The 20,261-nt window shown below is 46.9% G+C and overlaps 1 protein-coding gene across 4 annotated transcripts in view; it reads right to left on the bottom strand.

The window, feature by feature from the left end:
• The window catches only part of PFKP (phosphofructokinase, platelet), a 332,348-nt gene that overhangs the window by 282,765 nt on the left and 29,322 nt on the right, over window positions 1–20,261 (bottom strand). For all 4 annotated transcript variants that reach the window (XM_086941516.1, XM_086941517.1, XM_086941518.1 and 1 more), the window contains exon 2: window positions 7,885–7,958. In XM_086941516.1, the coding sequence (XP_086797642.1) occupies window positions 7,885–7,958 (74 nt within the window). The remainder of the gene's footprint in view (window positions 1–7,884; window positions 7,959–20,261) is intronic.

The raw sequence follows: 20,261 nt of genomic DNA, 5'->3' as shown, positions 1-20,261 counted from the left end.
CCTGCCAATGGGGATGGTTCCCCCAGTGGAAGACTGCCCCAGTTGGGACAAAGTCTTTGCTGCAGTATATCCAAGAACACATAATACACTGTAATTTTCTCTTTTACCGAAAGTGCTTAAACAGATCCAAAATGAATATGGGGCAGCCCCTACCCTAGATTTGGGGGTGGAACTAATGGGCAACTTTGGTACAATATCCTCAGTCATACTTACAGCCTGATTCATCAAGCCGAAATCGGCTCGCAAAGGGCCAGATTCTGAGAATCTGGCCCTTTGCGAGCTCTATTTTTGCATTTGGGATTCATCATCCCAAATGCAAAAATCGGTAACAGCGATGTCGCAATTTTGCTGCTGCACGTGATGACTTGTTCTGCATATTACTGATCGAAAATTAAATGGGTGAAAAATTATAAAATAAATTATTTTCAAAAAAACACTAAGAGCAGGTAAATTGTCATTTCAGCGGAGGTATTTGTTCGACAGCGGACAGGGCTGCTTCAAGGGGTGAGAATTCATTGTCGGTTCCTGCAACCAGGAGGGGCTAGGGGCACGCTCTGTGACAGACATCTATTTTCTAATTTAAAGCGTGTCTTGTATGTTTTATGTTGAGAATTGCACCAAGTAACAAGAATTAAAATTAAGTGTTATGTTAAATCTTAAGGTACTTACCTGGCAACTGCTTAGAACAACTTGAACTTCACATGGCAGTTTGCAAAGTGCTATTAACTCAAAAGCTGTGACTGGCTGAGCGTGTTATCCATGGCACAGCCCCAATTGGCAGATGTGTGGGTGTTATAAGAAAGAATAGCTCGGGATTCTCCCCACCCTGTGAAACCGAAAATACCACAAGTCCATGCAGAGGTCTCAAGTGTCCCCACAAAAAATGTAGGTCTCTTTCTACTACACCGAATTCCTAGATATCGATTTACCAAAGTCACAGGGGGAGTGGAAGTAACAGCCCATATCCTTAGACCACTGACATCACAGCGTAAAACTTTTGTACCACCCTTTCCCTGTCAGCAGAAGTCTGTGGTTATACTGAATAAGCAGCTACCTATGTTATATAACAGCTCTTTATTAATGTAACACCTGCACTTTCACAATTGCTTTATTAACCTTCCTGCTTTCTCAAATTTGCTTGAAAATGCACAATTTTTCCACTATTTTTTCAAAATTTTCATGGGGGAATTCCCCCCGAACCCTCCTTAGGGGGTTCGGGATCGCTCGCTCGCTACGGTGCAGTATGATTATCAGTTTCTGCCTCACCACTTTCAAATGTCACCAGCCGCCACTGCAGTATGAGTGTCTGTATGGTTCGGTGGAGGGTAATACAGATGCATGAATGACTGACTCACTGTTTGTATGTGTTTGAGGACAGCATGTGTGCAGGACTGTATGGGTGGATGAGTGTGTGTATAGGTGTGTTAGTGAGTGAATGACTGTCTCAATAGTATCTTTATGAGTAACTACATATGTTTTAAACTAGTATATGTGAGTATGGATGTATAAAAGTGAGTATATGTGAGAGAGAGAGATTGTAAGAGTTCCTGTTTAAATAGGTATGTGTTTCTATAAGTGATTGTTTAAGAGAGTAAGTATGTGTACGATTCTGTAAAAGAAAGTGTAGTGGTGTGTGTATAGCTGTATATGCAAGTAAATGGATGTTTGATAGTTTATTTGCATGTGTGACTATGTGTGTGAATAACTCTATGGATGAGTGTCGGTGTGTCAAGTCAAGTCAAGTCAAATGATTTATATAGCGCGCTACATACCCAGAGGGTCTCAAGGCGCTTGAAGAAGGGTGGGGGAATTACTTGTCGAATATCCAAGTTTTAAGTTGCTTTCTGAATGCTAGGTGGTTCTGAGTGAGGCGAAGGTGAGTGGGAAGTGAGTTCCAAGTTTTAGCTGCCAGGTAGGAGAAGGATCTACCTCCCATGGTGGTTTTGTTGATGCGAGGTACAGTAGCAAGGGCTTGGTTGGAGGATCGCAGCTGGCGGGAGGGGGTGTAGAAGGAGAGTCGTGTGTTAAGGCATTCGGGTCCAAGTTCGTAGAGTGCTTTGTGTGCGTGGGTTAGGAGGCGGAAAGTAATCTTTTTATTGACTGGGAGCCAGTGGAGGTTTTTCAGGTGACCAGAGATGTGGTCTTTACGCGGGATGTCTAGTATGAGTCTGGCTGAAGCGTTCTGGATGCGCTGGAGTTTTTTCTGGAGTTTTGCGGTGGTACCGGCGTATAGGGTGTTTCCGTAGTCCAGGCGGCTCGTGACCAGTGCGTGGGTGACAGTTTTTCTAGTTTCGGTGGGGATCCAGCGAAATGTTTTTTTGAGCATGCGAAGAATATTGAAGCAGGATGATGAAACGGCGTTGACTTGTCTGTTCATGGAGAGTGAAGAATCCAGGATGACGCCCAGGTTCCGTGCGTGGTCCGTCGGGATGGGTGCTTTTCCAAGGGTCTCTGGCCACCAAGAGTCATCCCAAGCGGAGGGGGAGGAACCTAAGATAAGGACTTCTGTTTTGTCTGAGTTCAGTTTTAGTCGGCTGTTTTTCATCCACTCGGCTACTTCTTTCATTCCTTCATGTAGGTTGGTTTTGGCAGTGTTAGGGTCTTTGGTGAGTGAGAGGATCAGTTGAGTGTCATCAGCGTAGGAGATGATGTTGAGGTTGTGTTGGCGTGCGATGACCGCGAGGGGGCTCATGTATACGTTGAAGAGGGTGGGGCTGAGTGAAGATCCTTGTGGCACGCCGCAGATGACTTCAGTGGCTTCTGACTTGAATGGTGGGAGGCGGACTCTTTGGGTTCTTCCGGTGAGGAACGAGGTGATCCAGTCCAGTGCTTTTCCTTGGATTCCGATGTTTCTGAGGTGCTGTAGTAGGGTGCTATGACAGACTGTGTCGAAGGCTGCGGAGAGGTCGAGGAGGATGAGGGCGACTGTGTCTCCATTGTCCAGTAGAGTTCGAATGTCGTCTGTTGCTGCGATGAGGGCGGTCTCAGTGCTGTGTTTGGCTCGGAAGCCGGACTGTGAGGAGTCGAGGGATTTGTTGGTTTTGAGGAATGCGGCGAGCTGGTTGTTGACAGCTTTCTTGATGACTTTGGCCGGGAATGGAAGGAGCGAGATGGGGCAGTAGTTTTTGAGTTCGGTGGGGTCAGCTGTGGGTTTTTTCAGAAGGGCGCTGAGTTCGGCATGTTTCCAGCTTTCCGGGAAGGTGGCAGAGTTGAAGGAGCAGTTGATGACGTCTCGGAGGTGTGGTGCGATGATGGAGTCTGCTTTGTTGAAGATGTGGTGAGGGCATGGGTCTGTGGGGGATCCTGAGTGGATGGAGTTCATCAGGCGGATGGTGTCCTCAGTGGAGATTGGGTTCCAGTCATTAAGGATGTTCAAGGGGGGTGAAGGTCCTGCAGAGGGTTGAGTGGGTTGGTCTCCGGGTCGGTTGTCGAAGCTGTTGTGGATGTCTGCATTTTGTTGTGGAAGAATGAAGCTAGGGAGTTGCAGAGGGCTTGAGAGGGGGTGATGTCGTTGGAGTTGGCTGAGGGGTTGGTAAACTCTTTGACGATGTTGAATAATTCCTTGCTGTTGTGGGCGTTGTTATCTAGTCGGTCTTTGAATGCGGCTTTCTTGGCAGACCGGATTAGTTGGTGGTGTATGTGGGTGGCGTTTTTGAAGGCGTCCCTGGTGCTGGTGTTTGGGTCTTTTTTCCAGGTTTTCTCGAGGGAGCGACAGAGTTTCTTAGATTTCTTAAGATCGTCGTTGAACCAGGAGGCGTTTTTGCTGCCTGGTTTGATTTGGCGTTTTTTCAATGGTGCTAGGATGTCGGCGCTGTTGGATAGCCATTGGGTGAGGTTAATGGCTGCTTAGTCGGGGTTTGAGGAGTGGGCAGGGGGGTTTTGAAGAAGCGATGAGGAGATCTGGTCGATGGTGATTTTGTTCCAGTTTCTTCGCAGGGTAGGTTGAGGATGGTTGTGGGTTGTGGTCTTATTGTAGATAAAGTGAACGCAGCTGTTGCCCGTCCAAAGGAGAGCTGTGGTGTGGCTGAAGGAGACATGTTTGCTGGAGGTGAAGATAGGGTCGAGTGTGTGACCTGCAATGTTGGTGGGGGTAGTGACAAGTTGTTTGAGTCCGAGGTTGGCGAGATTGTCCAGAAGGGTGGTGGCGTTGCTGTCATTATTCTTTTCCAGGTGAAAGTTGAGGTCTCCCAATAGGATGTATTCCTCGGAGGGGAGGGCGTGTGGGGTGATAAAGTCAGTGATGTCGTCACTAAATTGGGCACGGGGTCCTGGAGGCCGGTAGAGGAAGGTGCCTCTGAGTGTGGTCTTGGGGTCGGTGTGGATCTGGAAGTGAAGGTGTTCGGCGGTAGCGAGGTTGATGTCTGAGCTGGTAGAGTTGCGTATGGAATTCTTGTGGACGATAGCGATGCCTCCTCCAGTTTGGTCGGCGCGGTCATTACGGATGATCTTGTAGCCTTCCGGGATGGCAATGGTGATGTCTGGGGCTGAAGAGGCGTTCATCCAAGTTTCTGTTAGGAAGGCGACGTCCGGAGAGATGGTGTCTAGTAGATTCCAGAGGTCGATGGCGTGCCTGTGGACCGAGCGGGTGTTGAGCAGGATGCATTTTAGGTGGTTGGGGTCAGATAACTGTTTTGTGTTCGAGGATGAGGCGTTGTTCTTGGTGCCGTCGAACTTGCAGGAGTTGCAAGAGAAGGGTCCATGGGTGTGTCTAGGATCGGCTTGGACGCAGTTGGGGAAGCGGCCGGTGTTTAGGGCTAGGAGGGTGGAGGCGTCGTATGTAATGCGGGAGGGTTGGGTGGGACGAGGGCCAGGGGGTCTGGTGCTGGGCGCGGTCCAGGCGCGGACGGGCGTAGACGGGCTTACCTTTGGCGCACCTTCGGCGCGACTGGGGCGCGAACGCTGCGCGTGTACGCTGCACGCAAGAGCATCTGTCATAAGTGGGAGGGGGGAGGGGCGAGGGAGGAGCAGCTGGGAGGCGGGTGCGTGGTGGAGGGGGCGGGCTCTGGCCAACAACAACAACAACAGCAATGGCGGCTGGGGCGGAAGCGCCGACCGGGTCGGGTGAAACCGATCAAATAACTACGCGGGCGGCCACACAATGCCAATGCAGGGAGCAGCTAATGCAGGAGAACAAATAAACAAATAATGGAGCAATGGACAACAAACACGGGCACACGATCTCAGGCAGGCCAAAACAAGGTGTACAATAAACAAATAATGCAGCAAAGGACAACAAGCACGGGCACACGATCTCAGGCAGGCCAAAACAAGGTGTAAAATAAACAAATAATGCAGCAAAGGACAACAAACACGGGCACACGATCTCAGGCAGGCCAATACAAGGTGTAAAGTAAACAAATAATGCAGCAAAGGACGATCTCTGTGATCAGCAGCAGAGCTGCCAAACGATACCCAGCTTGAGGCAGGAGAGAGCAGGGGCAGGAGGGAGCAACCGTAACTGACGAAGTGATGTATGAGTACATATGATGAGTGAGTACTTGTATGAGTGACTATATAGAACTGTTGCTGAATGAGTGGATGTGTATGTAGATGGTGAAATTACTGAATAGGTTGTTGTAACTGGTATTGGTATCTCATTTTTTTGAAAATTTTAGTTTCTATTTTTGAATGTGTGTGTCAAGGGTTATATTACTCTGAGAGGAGGTCTGCCACTCTTTCACAAGGATGATGTCATGAGTGATGTCATTTGAGATGTCATCAGTGATGTCATGAGTGATGTCACTGACCATGTCATGAGTGATGTAATATGTGACGTCATCAGCAGTGCATTGCGGGCGCGCGAGTTATAGTTAACTATAACGGGGGAATTTCAATGGTTTTGTATGAGTGAAATGTCCAGCTAACTATAACATGTGTGAAACGTGAAACCTATGTTTTTTCAGTGAATTTCTAAAGTTTTTTAAATGCTAATTTTTAACTATAACGTGTGTGAAACCTATGGCTTTTTCAGTGAATATATATATATATATATATCAAGATATATATAATTCGCTGAAAAAAACAAAGGATACAGGGATGTTATAGTTAGGCTCACATTTCAGCAGTTGTAGTTACATGAGCTAACTATAACTTACGCCCTCGCAATGCACTGTTATAACGTCACATATTAAATAACTTATGACATGGTCAGTGACATCACTGATGACATCTCAAATGCTGTCACTGTTTTTAATGCCCTTCATTGATTCTCAGTGTTTTGGAATACAGTGGACTAAAGCCTGGGTCAATATATCCCACCCAACTGGTCATGAAAAAGGGTACATGGGGTCTTCAGTAATTAGCAAATTAAATACACTCCAATTTGTGATTTGCAAATAGCGATTTCTTCGTATTCGCAAATGTGATATTTAATACATATGAGCCAGAGTGCCCACAGAGAGCACAAATATTTGCTGTGTAACCATGGCTGGAGTCTTCCATGACAAGCAGTCTACTAGAGAGGAGGAGACATCACCTAAAGTCAACGCTTTCTACTAGAAGAGGTGAGGGCCTGCCTAGAAGCCTGCCTAATTACTAAGAGAGAAAATGGGTGTGCATGGCCCTGCAGGAGGACACACTGTCCAGGAGGAAAGATTTGTGTGTATTCTAGGTCAGGAGAATCCCAGAAAAGCTGATGCTCCAGGCCAGGGTACCAGAAGAGGCCTTGTGCTGAACATCAGTCTCCCAGACCTCTTTGTGCAGTTCATGGCGAGAACTGTGTCACGTTTATGCCAGAAGCATATCACCGCGCAGCCCGCCACATGTTTGATCTTCAGTTGCTGGCATCGCTAATAAAGGGTAAATAATTGTGTCATCAATGAGGGAAAAGTCAGCATGACCAGGAACTATTAGTGTCATGAAATCACCCTCAAAAGATCCAACCTGAAGGCCACAACTATCTCTGATGAGTGTCTGCCAGAAGTCTACTTCGACAGCCATTACTGCTGAGGTGGGCACATTCACAAAGACGTGCCTCCTCGATCTGTCTTCTGATGCCACCCAGAAAGACTGTGGACCCTCATCAAATAATACAAGCTGTAAAGGAGGGATGGTGTGGCTGCATCCCATGCACACCAGGACTGTTGAAAGCATTCTTGCTGGTAGACTGTGGGGCTTAGCCTGCCGGGATACAAGAGGGCGAAGAGGTGTTGGCCACTTCACCCGCCTAGCTACAGATAAATATTTAAGTGATCAAGGAATTATAATCTGTTGAACTGAGCTGCCTATTGAACCAGTAAGAACATTTAAACGAGCTGTACTTGGGGCTTATCTCACCTAGACTCTTAGAAAGACAGAGGCAGTGATATCCAGAATATTGGCTTTAGCAGGAAAAGAGGACAATTACCAGGAAAGCAGCACCTCGCTATAGAAAGCAGCATTCTGCAACCTGTATTAATTTCCATGAAACTGTGCTCTATTGACTTTACTTTGAGATTAAAAGCACTTTATTTTCCATAAAGACAAGCACTGGGTTGACCATAGCATAATTAGTCTGTGGGGTGATAGTTGGAGTCTGATCTCTTGCCCCCAAAACTACGCCCTGTGACGATTGTGCCTGCTTGCTCTCAGTACTCAAAGAGTCAAATGATAATAGTTAGTAACCCTTGTTAGGCACTGAATTATAAATTAATAAAATACACATCAGAAAGCAACTAAGAGAGAAGCCTAAAATCACGCTACACATTTAGTAAAAAATATGTATATATATATTTTGCATTTTAGAGCAACATTAACACGAACCATGTGAAAAAAGTCAAACGTGAGTGCTGGACGTACATTTAAACACGTTTAAAAATACCATCTAGTTTTCTATGTTTACTTTAAAAATGACGTAAAACAGAAATCAAGCGTAGAAGCAACCAACTTCGAACCCAGAAAACTCACCTCATATATGAAGTACACTTTGGCTTCTACGTAAATTCCCATGCGCACAACTGCACGGACAGCAGCATTCATTCCTGCGGATATAAAAAGAGATTGCGATATTACAAAATTATAAAATGCCCATTAATACACAAAACTGCATACTTACCAGTGAAGCAGGTAAACGAAAGGCAAAGAAAAGAATGTGCCATCTAACACAGAAAATAAAAAAACTGCGGGGCATATTAGCAAGAACCTCGTTAAAATTGTCGCCGTTTTAGCGGCAGTTCCCTGCCGCTAAAACGACGATAATTTTAACGAGGTTCTGGCTAATATGCCCCTCCGTCATTATCTTCCTTGCAAGGTTAAATTAGAGTGTAACTGTTAAACTCACAGGCCACTAGCTTTTGTCGTCACATTTTAATTTTCATAATGCACTTAAATGCATACCTCCACCAAACTTGTCACGAAATCACCCGTGGTAACCGAAGGCAGTGACCTTAATCTTCAGAAATGAATGACACCAGATAATCCCTTAAAACCCCTGTTTATCTTTGATCTGGGAATACAATACAATATATAATAATATGTTTGGCACGTCAAGTTCTTTCCTACTTCTTTGACAATGTCCAACATTGGCAACTGCCATCAGTTCTGTCATTACCGTAAAGCAGTTGGCCTAAAGCACAGTGTGTTGACAAAACACCAACGGTTCTTGACATCACACATTTTGTTTTCAAATTTGCCTCTCAGTCTGTACAACGCGAGTGAAAGTTTCACACTCTCAAAATAAGTCATCAGCTTGTAAGCAAAAGATGAAAATATGGGAACCACAAGAATTCCAAACATCTTCACAGGGCTTGAGTATTAAACACTTCGTTGATACGCTGCATACTCAATCAGAGGATTTTAATTTGTGTATTCATTGCTGATTCTCAGGACATCTGCTCCTGATTAGAAATAAAGGCAACAACTATAAGGGAAATGCATACATTTGCATACACCTCATCAAAGGAAACAGACCTCTGCACCACCATAAACTGAAAAGATCGAATGTGGGCGCAGGGAGAGTCACCCATACTGAAGTGACCTGCACAAGTACGGAAAGAGGTACAAAGAACATCTGCAGATTGCTAATGACATACAGCCTGATTCATGTACGGGCCGTTTTGCGTGTCCCTAATAGCGAATAATAGCGACTCGCTATTGAGAAAACGCAAAACGGCATTCATGTATTTTTCAGGGAAAAAATAGCGACTCGCACGCGGGCGCAAAAGCCGTTAGCGACCTACAAAAAACGCAGAAAAATTGCAATTTCCGGCCACCAGCGATCGGGATTGCGACACGCAATCCCGATCGCACGGGATTGCGACACGCAATCCCGATCGCACGGGATTGCGACACGCAATCCCGTGCGATCGGGATTGCGTGTCGCATTATCGCGGGATCCGGAAATACGGGATTACACATTACGAGCACCGTGATGACATCACAACCAGGAAGCTGCCAAATCCCACCCCCAAACACCACAGTGACGCAATCATCCGACTCGACACGACGGAAAGCAGCCGCCAAACCGCCGATAGCGACTCCCGACCCGGCAGAAATTGCGCCCGCCATGTCTGAAGAACCACTGCCCGGCCCCAGCAACAGCGCTAGCCGAAAGCGCAAGCTGAAATTCTCCGAGTCGGAGTTGGAGAACCTCATTGAAGGGGTGGTGGCCCAACACGCCCAGCTGTTTGGTGCAAACTCAAGGAGGGTCCCCGAACAGGAGAAGAGGAGGATCTGGGTGGGGATTGCCTCCAGCATGAACTCAGTTGGCGTTGCGGCAAGGTCGGTGGAAGAGATCAAGAAGCGCTGGTACGACCTCCGAGGGCGTGCCAAGGAGAGGGTGGCGGCGCGTCTCGGTGAGTCATCAGGCACCGGAGGTGGTGGACCGACTGTCCCACCCAACACCCCCCTGGAGGACCAGGTAGAGGACACCCTGGAGAGGGAGGCGTGTGTTGGCGTGACCACCCTGGACTCCTCCCGCCCAACCCACAACACCCAAGGTAAGTGGCATGCGACTGCGACCCTGTCCCTTATGACCGTCCCTGCCCAAATAGGCTCACTCATTGGCCCTTAATCATGCCTATGTTGTGCATCAGGATATGCCCTGAGGCATTGTGGGAGACGTAGTATGTCCACAATGTAGTTGTACCACTATGCGGCCTGAAAGGTTCCTAAGCGCACAAATCCACAGCCATCCAGGGAATGTCACCCAGCATGCATGTAACATCTGCACGTCTGACAGTCACATGCACCTAATGAGTATCCACTTACCCTCACAGGTGCAGACGATAGCAGTGACAGTGAGAGGCTGGTGATCGTCGAGGAGGCCCAGGAGGAGGTATCCCTACCCGCCACCCAGCCACCATCCCCTGCCACTGCGCCAACACCAGCAGCCAGGCCCACCACCTTACCTGCAGCAAAATCTGCAGGACCACCGCCTGCCAAGGCCAGGCCCCCCACCAATGTGCCTCCAGTGCCTGCCGCACCTGCGACGCCAGCTGCCACAACACCTGCAGCTCGTCCTCCAAGATCTGGCACAGCCACATCCGCAACACAGCGGCAGAAGAGCAGGAGGGGCAAAGGGCATCTCCATGCCTGCATGAGCGTGGAGCGGCGAATGCTCCGTCTCCACCAGAGGCAGTCGCAGCAGCAAGGAGCCATCCAGCTCCAGCTGCAGAAGATCGGCAGCAATGTGGCGGGAGTCGGCCAGCGGGTGGACCGCATGACGGCGGCCATTGAGCGCATGGCGGTGGCTATGGAGGCCAATACTGCTGCGCTGGGGAAGCAGCGCAGTGTTGCACGCAGGCGCCACCACCAGCTGGTGAGCCAGATGGCAACCTATAGTCGCTCCAATTATGTGGCAGCAAATGCCACCACCCAGCTCTCCCGGCGCTCTATGACCCAGCAGCACCAGCTGGTCCAGTGCTGCGAGGAGATCACCCGAGTGCTGGAGCACTTGACCACCGCCGTGGTCCCACTGCTCCAACCTGTGGTACCGGCCGTCGTAGGGGGAGACGATGGGAGTGAGGCTGCCTCCAGCGTGAGCAGCAACTCTGCCACGCAGGCCCCCCCACCTAGGCGCAGCACCAGGGCTACGCCTGGTCCATCTGCCCAGGATGAGGATGAGGAGCCTCAAAGGCGGCTGGGAAATGTGCGCAGGAAGCAGCATTGACATTGTGTCAGGGACACAGGCACAGGCTGAGGATAAGCCTGCCATGCACAATAACATGCAGTATGCTGGAATACTGTATTATTTTTGTAAATAGTTCTTTCCATGTCCCTTTTCTGTTGTGAATCAAACAAATACATTTATTTTGAAGCATACATTTGCCTTGTGTTATCATTATATTTAGCATGCAATTGTGATATGTGGGGTGGGGGAAGGGGGTGGGCTAGAAATTGTTATCTGTGATGTGGTTGCGACGTCTGTGGCCTTCAGCTGGGTTCTCCCCGCGTGCATGGTGCGCATTTGCTGGTGGCCGGTCGTCCCCCTCAGATTCACTGCCTGAGATGTCAACTGGTATCCGCCGCTTGGTAGCAATGTTATGAAGCATTGCACAGACAGCCACAATGCGGCAGCACGCTGCAGGACTGTAATACATGGCCCCACCTGTCTTGTGCAGTATACGGAACCTGCTCTTGAGCAGGCCAAATGTCCTTTCAATACAGTTCCTTGTCCGGATGTGCGCAACATTGTAGCGCCGTTGCTGAGGTGTGGCAGGGTTGAGGTAAGGGGTCAGGAGGTATTCCCGTAGGGCGTAGCCACTGTCACCTGAATGAGAGGAGCAGATGTTGATTGCCTGTGCAGCGCAGTTACTTCATAGCAATGTGACATTGTCGACAAAGTGTACTTACCAAGTAGGTGTCCTTCCCCAAACTCTCCCCTGATCAGTCGTGTGTGGAGTCCGCTGTGCCTGAAGATGAAGGAGTCATGGGTACTCCCTGGGTACTGGGCCACAATGTCAGTGATGATGCTCTTGGCATTGCAGACCATCTGTATGTTGAGGGAGTGGTAGCACTTTCTGTTGCGGTACATATACTCCGTGCCAGCTGGTGGGCAGATGGCGACGTGGGTACAGTCTATGCAGCCGAGGACATGGGGAAAATGGGCAACATTATAAAATTGTAGTTTAGTGAGGTCCAATTCCTGTTGGCTCGTGGGAAATGTGATGTACCGGTGGAGCTGGCTGAGCATGGCGTCAACAAAAGTGTGGAGGCAGCGTGACATGGTGGGCTGGGATATCCCCCCAGCAGCGGCTAACATTGCCCTGGAAACTGCCGGAGGCCAGGAGGTGCAGGCTGCACAATACCTGCACATGTGTGGGCACAGAATTGTTTCGCCTTGTTGGGTGCTGCATGATCGGGTCGAGTTCTTGTATCAGCCAGGTGATCATTTCCCCATTCAGCCTGTATTTTGCATAAATCTGTTCTCTGGTTTGGCCCAGCAAGGTGACCCGCAGCCGGTAAATCCTTGCCTGCCTCATGCGTCTCCTCCGTGCTGCTCGCTGTAGCCTTCGCCGCCTCACCACCATGTACATCCCTGGCATTGTGGAAAGCCTAATGCTGCTGCTGAATGTCCTTATGTGTGATTGGTCAGGCCTGGCCCTGTTGGTGATAGGACAACGGTTTTTTGAAAAAAAATTTCAATGCCTTTCATGGTTACCACCTGCTTTGAGTTGTCCTTATTTTGCGCCGTGCAAATAGCGATTTTTGGGTTTTTCGCACATTGCGATTGTTCTTGAATGCCGATAGCGATTTTCTATTGCGAATTCGCTATTATTTTCGCTGATTCCGTGGTGTGTCGCAATTTCCGATTCGCTAATGCTCAGCAGCAGGGATTCTGCGATTATATTAGCGACTTCGCAAATATGTGTTAGCGAATTCGCTATTTTGTTGTTGAATGCCGATTACGGAAATTGCGCCCGCATTTGCGTTTTCGCAGCGATTGCGGGCGCAATTTCACTTCATGAATCAGGCTGATAGTCACCAGTTCCTGGCACACACTCGTATATTCTCTTTACACATTAGTCATCTTTATGGTGCTTTGAACCGCAATTGTTTCTGTTACTGGGGTTTCCCGGTGATTCATTTCAACAAGCAACCACATTAACAAGGCTCTGTTTCACCCAAAAAACAGCCTTCCTCGTAGTTTATTCCCATCTACTGGACTACAAAGGCTCAATCACTACTGCTAATTTGAGTGTGGAGTACAAAAGTTAATTCTAGTTCCCTCCAGCACCCATTAAGATATTTACCATGAACTGAATAAAATGGCAGGGACAGGCTAAATGTACTTCATATTGTTCCACGAGACTTCTCAAATGGTGATGATAACAGGCTCCATGTTTAATTGACTCCTTTCCAGTAGAGAGATGTGTGAAAAGTAACAACGGAATTTCTTAGCAGACAGTTACTGCAAACTAAATATTTCAAACATATTTTAGTGGTGCTTTAGAGTTCATGGATGTTGGTCATGCAGTCTTTTTGTTTATGATTGACCTTTTGGCAAAATTCAGCACTGCTGAGCGGCTTGTCTACAGTGCGAATGCTGACAACACTTCAAGGAAATGTTTTTAGGTCTCGCAGAGAGACCTATTGGGTTTAAACCAGAAAGCTAAACCAGGCGGATTTTGCAGAGTGCATGTGTGTCCGTGCACGCGCTTTCCATTTGCTTCCTGAGCCGCCTGCCTGCTTCACACTTCAAAGGAATGCAACCCCCGCCCACGCAATGCCTAGAGCCAGCGCTTCCCTCCCACTCGTCTTCATTTTGCGGGCGTTTTTTTTTTTTTTGCGGCCGCCAATGCTTGTTTTATGTCTCCTCCACCCCGCTCCGAAATCGATTCACGGCACTCCCACGGTCAAAGACACTGGAGGCTCTCCCCGCGCCAAGACGGACGCATTTTCCCTTTTTCTGTCTTTTTAAATTCCTTCCTAACCTGTTAATTGTGCCTTCCTGGCTCTATAACTCTTCCATGCAGCTCCCCTAGATCAGTCTTCAGCTTTACCCCCAGTTCTCAGTGTAAGGATGAAAAATTAAATATTATCCCTTTCGCATCTCTATATTTTGCTCTTGCAGTCTCACTTCTTCTCTCACTTTTACCTCGCTCTGCTCTTCCTCTCGGGCTCTCTTTGTTTCTGCGGCTGTCATCCATCTGATTTCTCACATGCTTTCCATTTCTCACACCAGTATTTCCAGTGACACTTCACCCCTTTCCATCCGATTCCTGCCACCCTTTCATCATTCTGCTAGTGCTATCTCGGACTTTAAGTGGGCCGGGGGAGGATCATTGCTGCTTAGTGCAATGAGCTTCACTACCTTATAGTTCACCATTTCGGCATGTGGAGGGTCCGTGAGTGGAGCAGGATATGGAGGTAAGTGGGCCTTGCAATACCGCAGCCCTGCCAGGGGTCACTCAGAACTAATGCATATTTGGTATTATCGCATTCCCTCAAAATATTTTGTCACCCAATTCAGAGTGCCAGTACTTGCTTGAATTACTGTGCCTGCAATGCGCTTTGCACCGACACTAATGATGTCTGTTGTTCTGTGGCAGTGTGAACAGGCCCAGGGCCGAGGAGAGGTCACGGGTTATCAGCCATTTACAAGTCACAGACTCCCAGCTTTACTGTAGTATACATGGCAGTACTGGCAGCTCTCTCCCCCCCCCCCCCCCCCCCCCACCACACTTCGCTTTTCCTTTTGGTCCCGGCAGCCTCTGTTTTGTTTGAGTGAGTGGTTAGGGGGGGTGGGGGTGGGCTTGGTTGAGGGCAGATTGTCTCTGAGCTCTCGCCACAAAGCTCTGAGCCTTCCTACTCACACGGTGATTTAAGATCTCTATCAAATACTAGCAAAGCATTGCCGGTTGCCGCCTGTGCCTTCCTGGAACTCACTAGTGTTCAGAGGGGAGGGGAAGTGGCTTCCGGGTTTCAAAAAGCAGTTGGCGCTGCAGGAGGTCAATGGCAGTTACTAATCAGCCCACTTCCGAGCAGACTGACCCGGACGCAGACCATTGTTATTTCCAAACATCAGGGCTTTAAGTAGGATAGAAAAAAACTATGAGGTTTCTTATTTTACAGTGGCCGATCTAATAAAGGGAAGGGCCGAAAGCACTTAAGCTAAAAATCTATCCTTAGCTTAGTGTGCTATCCATCCGGAATAGGTTGCTGCTTCTGTCCATTCGTGCAGCTATTTAAAAATAGTAACATTACACCAACAATGAGCACTCACAATACCATTCCATACCTACGTAAAAAAATTATAAACAGGGCCTTGAAATTAAAATAGTACTTTCACCAAGTTTGTCCTTAACAAGTGTCAGTGCGCTTCTGGTTCACTAGAAAGCGCATGAGCAATTAATTGTATGTTTGTGTGGACTTTTGAGCGCCACAAGCCACAGAGATCAACCCTTAGCGCTTGCATACTTATTGTTTGAATAGTTTTGAGGCAGCTACACATTCATTTTACCTGTGTTAAATCCGTACAGGGTTTTTTAGGTGCCGGCAGGGCTTTAAGTGGCCGGGTTTCACTGGGTCTGATCATAACTCAATTGATGATTCCAGCCACAAACCTAAGCTCTCCTGTTCAATCCAGCATTCAATCGTAGTGTTTGGTAACTGCTTGGCTTATTAAGGTACTCAATTTCAGGGTCCACTACTTCTGATCGCTTAGAAGGTGCTCTGCAGTCCATCCTACCACAGTGCATGCTGGGAACCGCAGAGGAAATGTTGCTCTTGATTGGCACAATGTTGTGGGTGGCACCTATCTTGTTTTTTTTAAATTATTTTCGAAAAATGTAATGTTTTTGTCTTTTTGCACAATGTGAAGCAGAATGTGCAGTGTATTTCCGGGGCATGGTTCCTTCGCCCCAGTCCGGCCTTCTTTAATAGATCCTTGATGAAATACATCATTCTCGTCCAGAGTTTCCCTATCATTAAACACCTTGTTTTTTTCGTTGCACCCTTTAAAACTTTCTCTTTGGCACACATATTACCAGCCGTCAGTGCACACTTTCACAAGGCATACACCGCCGGCCGTTGGTTGTTGATGTGTGCCTGGTGAAAGTGTGCACTGTCAGTGCACGCTTCCACCCCAGGCATACACATCAACAGCCATCAGTGCACACTTCCAACATTCACACAAACCACCTGCCATCGGTGCACACATTCACCAGGCACACACCACCAACCGTCAGTGCACACTTTCACCAAACACACACCACCAGCCATCAGTGCACGCTTCCACCAGGTACACATACCACCAGCCGTCAGTGCCCACTTTCACCAGGCAGACACCACCAGCCGTTAGTTGGTGGTGTGTGCACTGTCAATGCACGCTTCCACCCCAGGCATACACATCAACAGCCATCAGTGCAAGCTTCCAACATTCACACACACCACCAGCCATCAGTGCACACTTGCCCCAGGCACACAACACCAACCGTCAGTGCACGCTTTCATCAGGCATACACACCACCAGCCATCAGTGCACGATTCCAACAGGCACACACACATCACCAGCCATCAGTGCACGTTTCCACCAGACACACACACCACTAGACATTAGTGCATGCTTCCTCTAGACACACACACCACCAGCCATCATCACCAGTCAGTGCATGCTTCCATCATGCACACACACTACTAGCTGTCTGTGCACGCTTCCATCAGACACACACCACCAGCCGTCAGTGCACACTTTCACCAGGCAGACACACACCGCCAGCAGCCAGTGCACGTTTTAACAGGCATACACAACACCAGCTATATTTACATGCTTCCACCAGGCACACACACCACCGTTTGTCAGTGCACGCTTCCACCAGGCATACACACCACCATCCGACCCGCCTAATTGTTAGCCAACTATTTTTTTATGTATTGTCTTTTACACACGTTTGTTAGGCTGATCTATTTTAGTACACATTATGCTGCAATCTGGCGTTTATGAGTTTTTTTCTGGCACACCTCTACCCCAAGGCCACTCACTGAAAGGTGTGAACTCTAGCACTGCTACACTCGCGAATGCTTTACAGAGCAACCACACACACAACACCACACACAACACCACACACAACCACACGCACAACACCACACACACAACACCACACACACAACACCACACACACACAACCACACAAACACAACCACACACACAACCACACATACAGCCACACACACAACACACAAACACAACCACACACACACCCACAACCAAATACAACCGCACACACAACCACACATTAAAACATACACACAACAAACACACACAAAACTACACTGAAAACCAAACCATCAGTGCACACTTTCACCACACACAGACACCATCACTCATCAGTACATGCTTTCACCACACACAAACACCACCATCCATCAGTGCACGCTTTCACCGGACACAGACACCACCAGCCGTCAGTGCACGCTTCCACCAGGCGGACACCAACAGACATAGTACACACTTTCACCAGGCACACACACACCATCAGCCATCAGTGCACACTTTCACCAGGCACGTACACACCACCAGCCATCACTGCATGTTTTCACCAGGTATACACACACCATCAGCCGTCAGTGCACAATTTCGCATTCACACACACCACTAGACGTCAGTGCACTCTTTCACGAGCCACAAACACACCACCAAACGTCAGTGCACGCTTTCACCAGGCAAACACCACCAGCCGTGAGTGCACACTTTCAAAGGGTACACACACCACGAGCCATCAATACACGCTTTCACCAGACACACACCACCAGTTGCCAGTGCACGCCCTCACTCTATCTATCTATCTATCTATCTATCTATCTATCTATCTATCTATCTATCTATCTATCTATCTATCTATCTATCTATCTATCTATCTATCTATCTATCTATCTATCTATCTATCTATCTCCCTCACTCTATCTATCTATCTATCGCCCTCACTCTATCTATCTAATGCCCTCACTCTATCGCCCTCACTCTATCTATCGCCCTCACTCTATCTATCGCACTCACTCTATCGCTCTCACTCTATCTATCGCTCTCACTCTATCTATCGCACTCACTCTATCTATCGCACTCACTCTATCGCCCTCACTCTATCTATCTATTGCCCTCACTCTATATAACAATCACCCTCACTCTATCTATCAATCGCCCTTACTCCATCTATCTATATATCGCCATCTATCTATCTATCTATCTATCTATCTATCTATCTATCTATCTATCTATCTATCTATCTATCTATCTATCTATCTATCTATCTATCTATCTATCGCCCTCCCTCTATCTATCTATCGCCCTCACTCTATCTATCTATCGCCCTCACTCTATCTATCTATCGCCCTCACTCTATCTATCGCATCACCACAGCATCACTCAGCACCTCCACAGCATCACTCAGGGGCACCACACCATCACTATGCTCTAAAACAGCATCACTGAACGCCACAGCATCACTCGTCGCCACCACAACATCACTCAGCGCCACTACAGCATCAATCTGTGCAACCATTCAACAACTGGTTCAAATATGTTCTCTCAATGTATCAAGCTTTATTACAAATGTCACAAAAAGATGTTAATATTTCACTTCTGTTCTTGGATTTTCGTCACAATAAAATACACTGAATATAATCTTCACAAAAGTTATTTACAAACGTTTAGTCTATTGCCATTATAAATTCCAATAACTTATAAGTATTCATTATTTAAAAAATAAAAGCCATTATTATTTGTAATATCAATACATCTAAGTCACGTAAATACAACACATATTGCATTACAAATGCTATAGGTGTCACATTTGCGAAAGTTTTAACTATTGGCATTGTAAATGACAAAGTTATTAATGTCGCTATTTTCAAAACCAACACATACATAAAAAATTTGTCATTTACAATACCAATAGCTCAAACTTTCCTAATGCGAGACCTATTGCATTGAAAATGCTTGTTTCTCTTTCCTACCAGATTCCAGGGCTTAGGACGGGAGCCTTCTTTTCAAACAGGAGAAACATCATATGCTCAATCTATGTTAATATCTGTCTGGGCAAGCTGCAGGCCATTTTCATTGGGTTTTAGGTAGTGTTAATCATACACTGGCGACACTTGGCTGTATATTATGGTGTGAATGACCCGTGCTCTCTTTCTTAGGTCAGAAGGGCACTGTTACTGTAAATCAGCACTCCACCACCCCTCCTTCTCAGGCTGGGACTCACTCTGGCTCGCAAAGTAAATCAAGCACTGGTAAAACCGACAGGTCTGGCATTGTTATGCCTTTTGGCTTTAATAATGCTTGTTTTGATTTCTTTTGTTTCTCCGTGGCTTTTGTAAAATTGTATTGTTATGGGACCTGCTAGACCCTCTGTAATACAAATATGCATTGGTAAATGCCAGCCAGCCTTTTATTTTTGACAGTGCTTGTTTTGTGTATTTTTGTCGTGGTTTTCGTTTTTGTAACCCTTTGTTGCACTGGGAGCTGCAGCATCCTTGCTAGTATTAATACATACACTAACACATACGTACACACACACCCACATACATTTCTGGTATCCAAAAGCAAAAATTGGCATATTAGTTCCTGATACAGAAGAGAACTACTTTGTGAGGGGATTTGCTGCTACCTGTGAATCTTGTGCAAGAGCAGAATACTGTCATATACAGTGAGTGAAGTCAGACAATGGCTGTAGTGGGATAACTCTTTGCCCCATATTGAATGCTGTAGAAGGAAAGAGAAAAACATGAACGGGACAATAGTCTGGTCAGTGAAGAGGGCTGATTGAAAGCTCCTACAAATAGGTATATTATAAATGTAATTTCCAAAAAATCAGGTGGTCTTGGTTAACATCAGATCTTAGAAAAAAGTGGCTAACAGCAAAAATAGTTTTTTTTTATTTTAAAAAGCACATACTACCATAGTAATCCTTGGAAGTTAAGCACACAGAAAAAGGAGAACGTTATCACTCACAGTAAAGTTGGCCAATGGAGAAATGGGCTGACCCACTGCCCTGCGTGTGTACTGTGGTGAGTGGACTAAAAATTACAGTTAAGTATACAATATGTATAATTTTAGTAAAATCAAAGGGTCTTTGCTAACACCATAGAAATCTAGATGTTATATCCAATGCCATTATGATCCTTTAATGCTGATTAATATTGCCTTTTGTAGCAGATAGTAACTTTTTCTGATTCAAACATAATTGGAATACCACACCTACAATATTACTACGTTTACATGCTGCAAACGCATACTTTCAGTAAGTGGCGTTTTATAATAAGAAATTCAAAACAATAGCTTGAAGAAAGCTTTATTCTGTCTGTGTTACTGACTGCAAAACGCGTGGTAAGCTCTGCCAATC

Source organism: Lissotriton vulgaris, chromosome 10 (assembly GCF_964263255.1).
Source record: "Lissotriton vulgaris chromosome 10, aLisVul1.2, whole genome shotgun sequence".
Classification (NCBI taxonomy): domain Eukaryota; kingdom Metazoa; phylum Chordata; class Amphibia; order Caudata; family Salamandridae; genus Lissotriton; species Lissotriton vulgaris.
The sequence above is the reverse complement of the archived record's forward strand: the minus strand, read 5'-3'. Positions and strand labels throughout refer to the sequence as shown.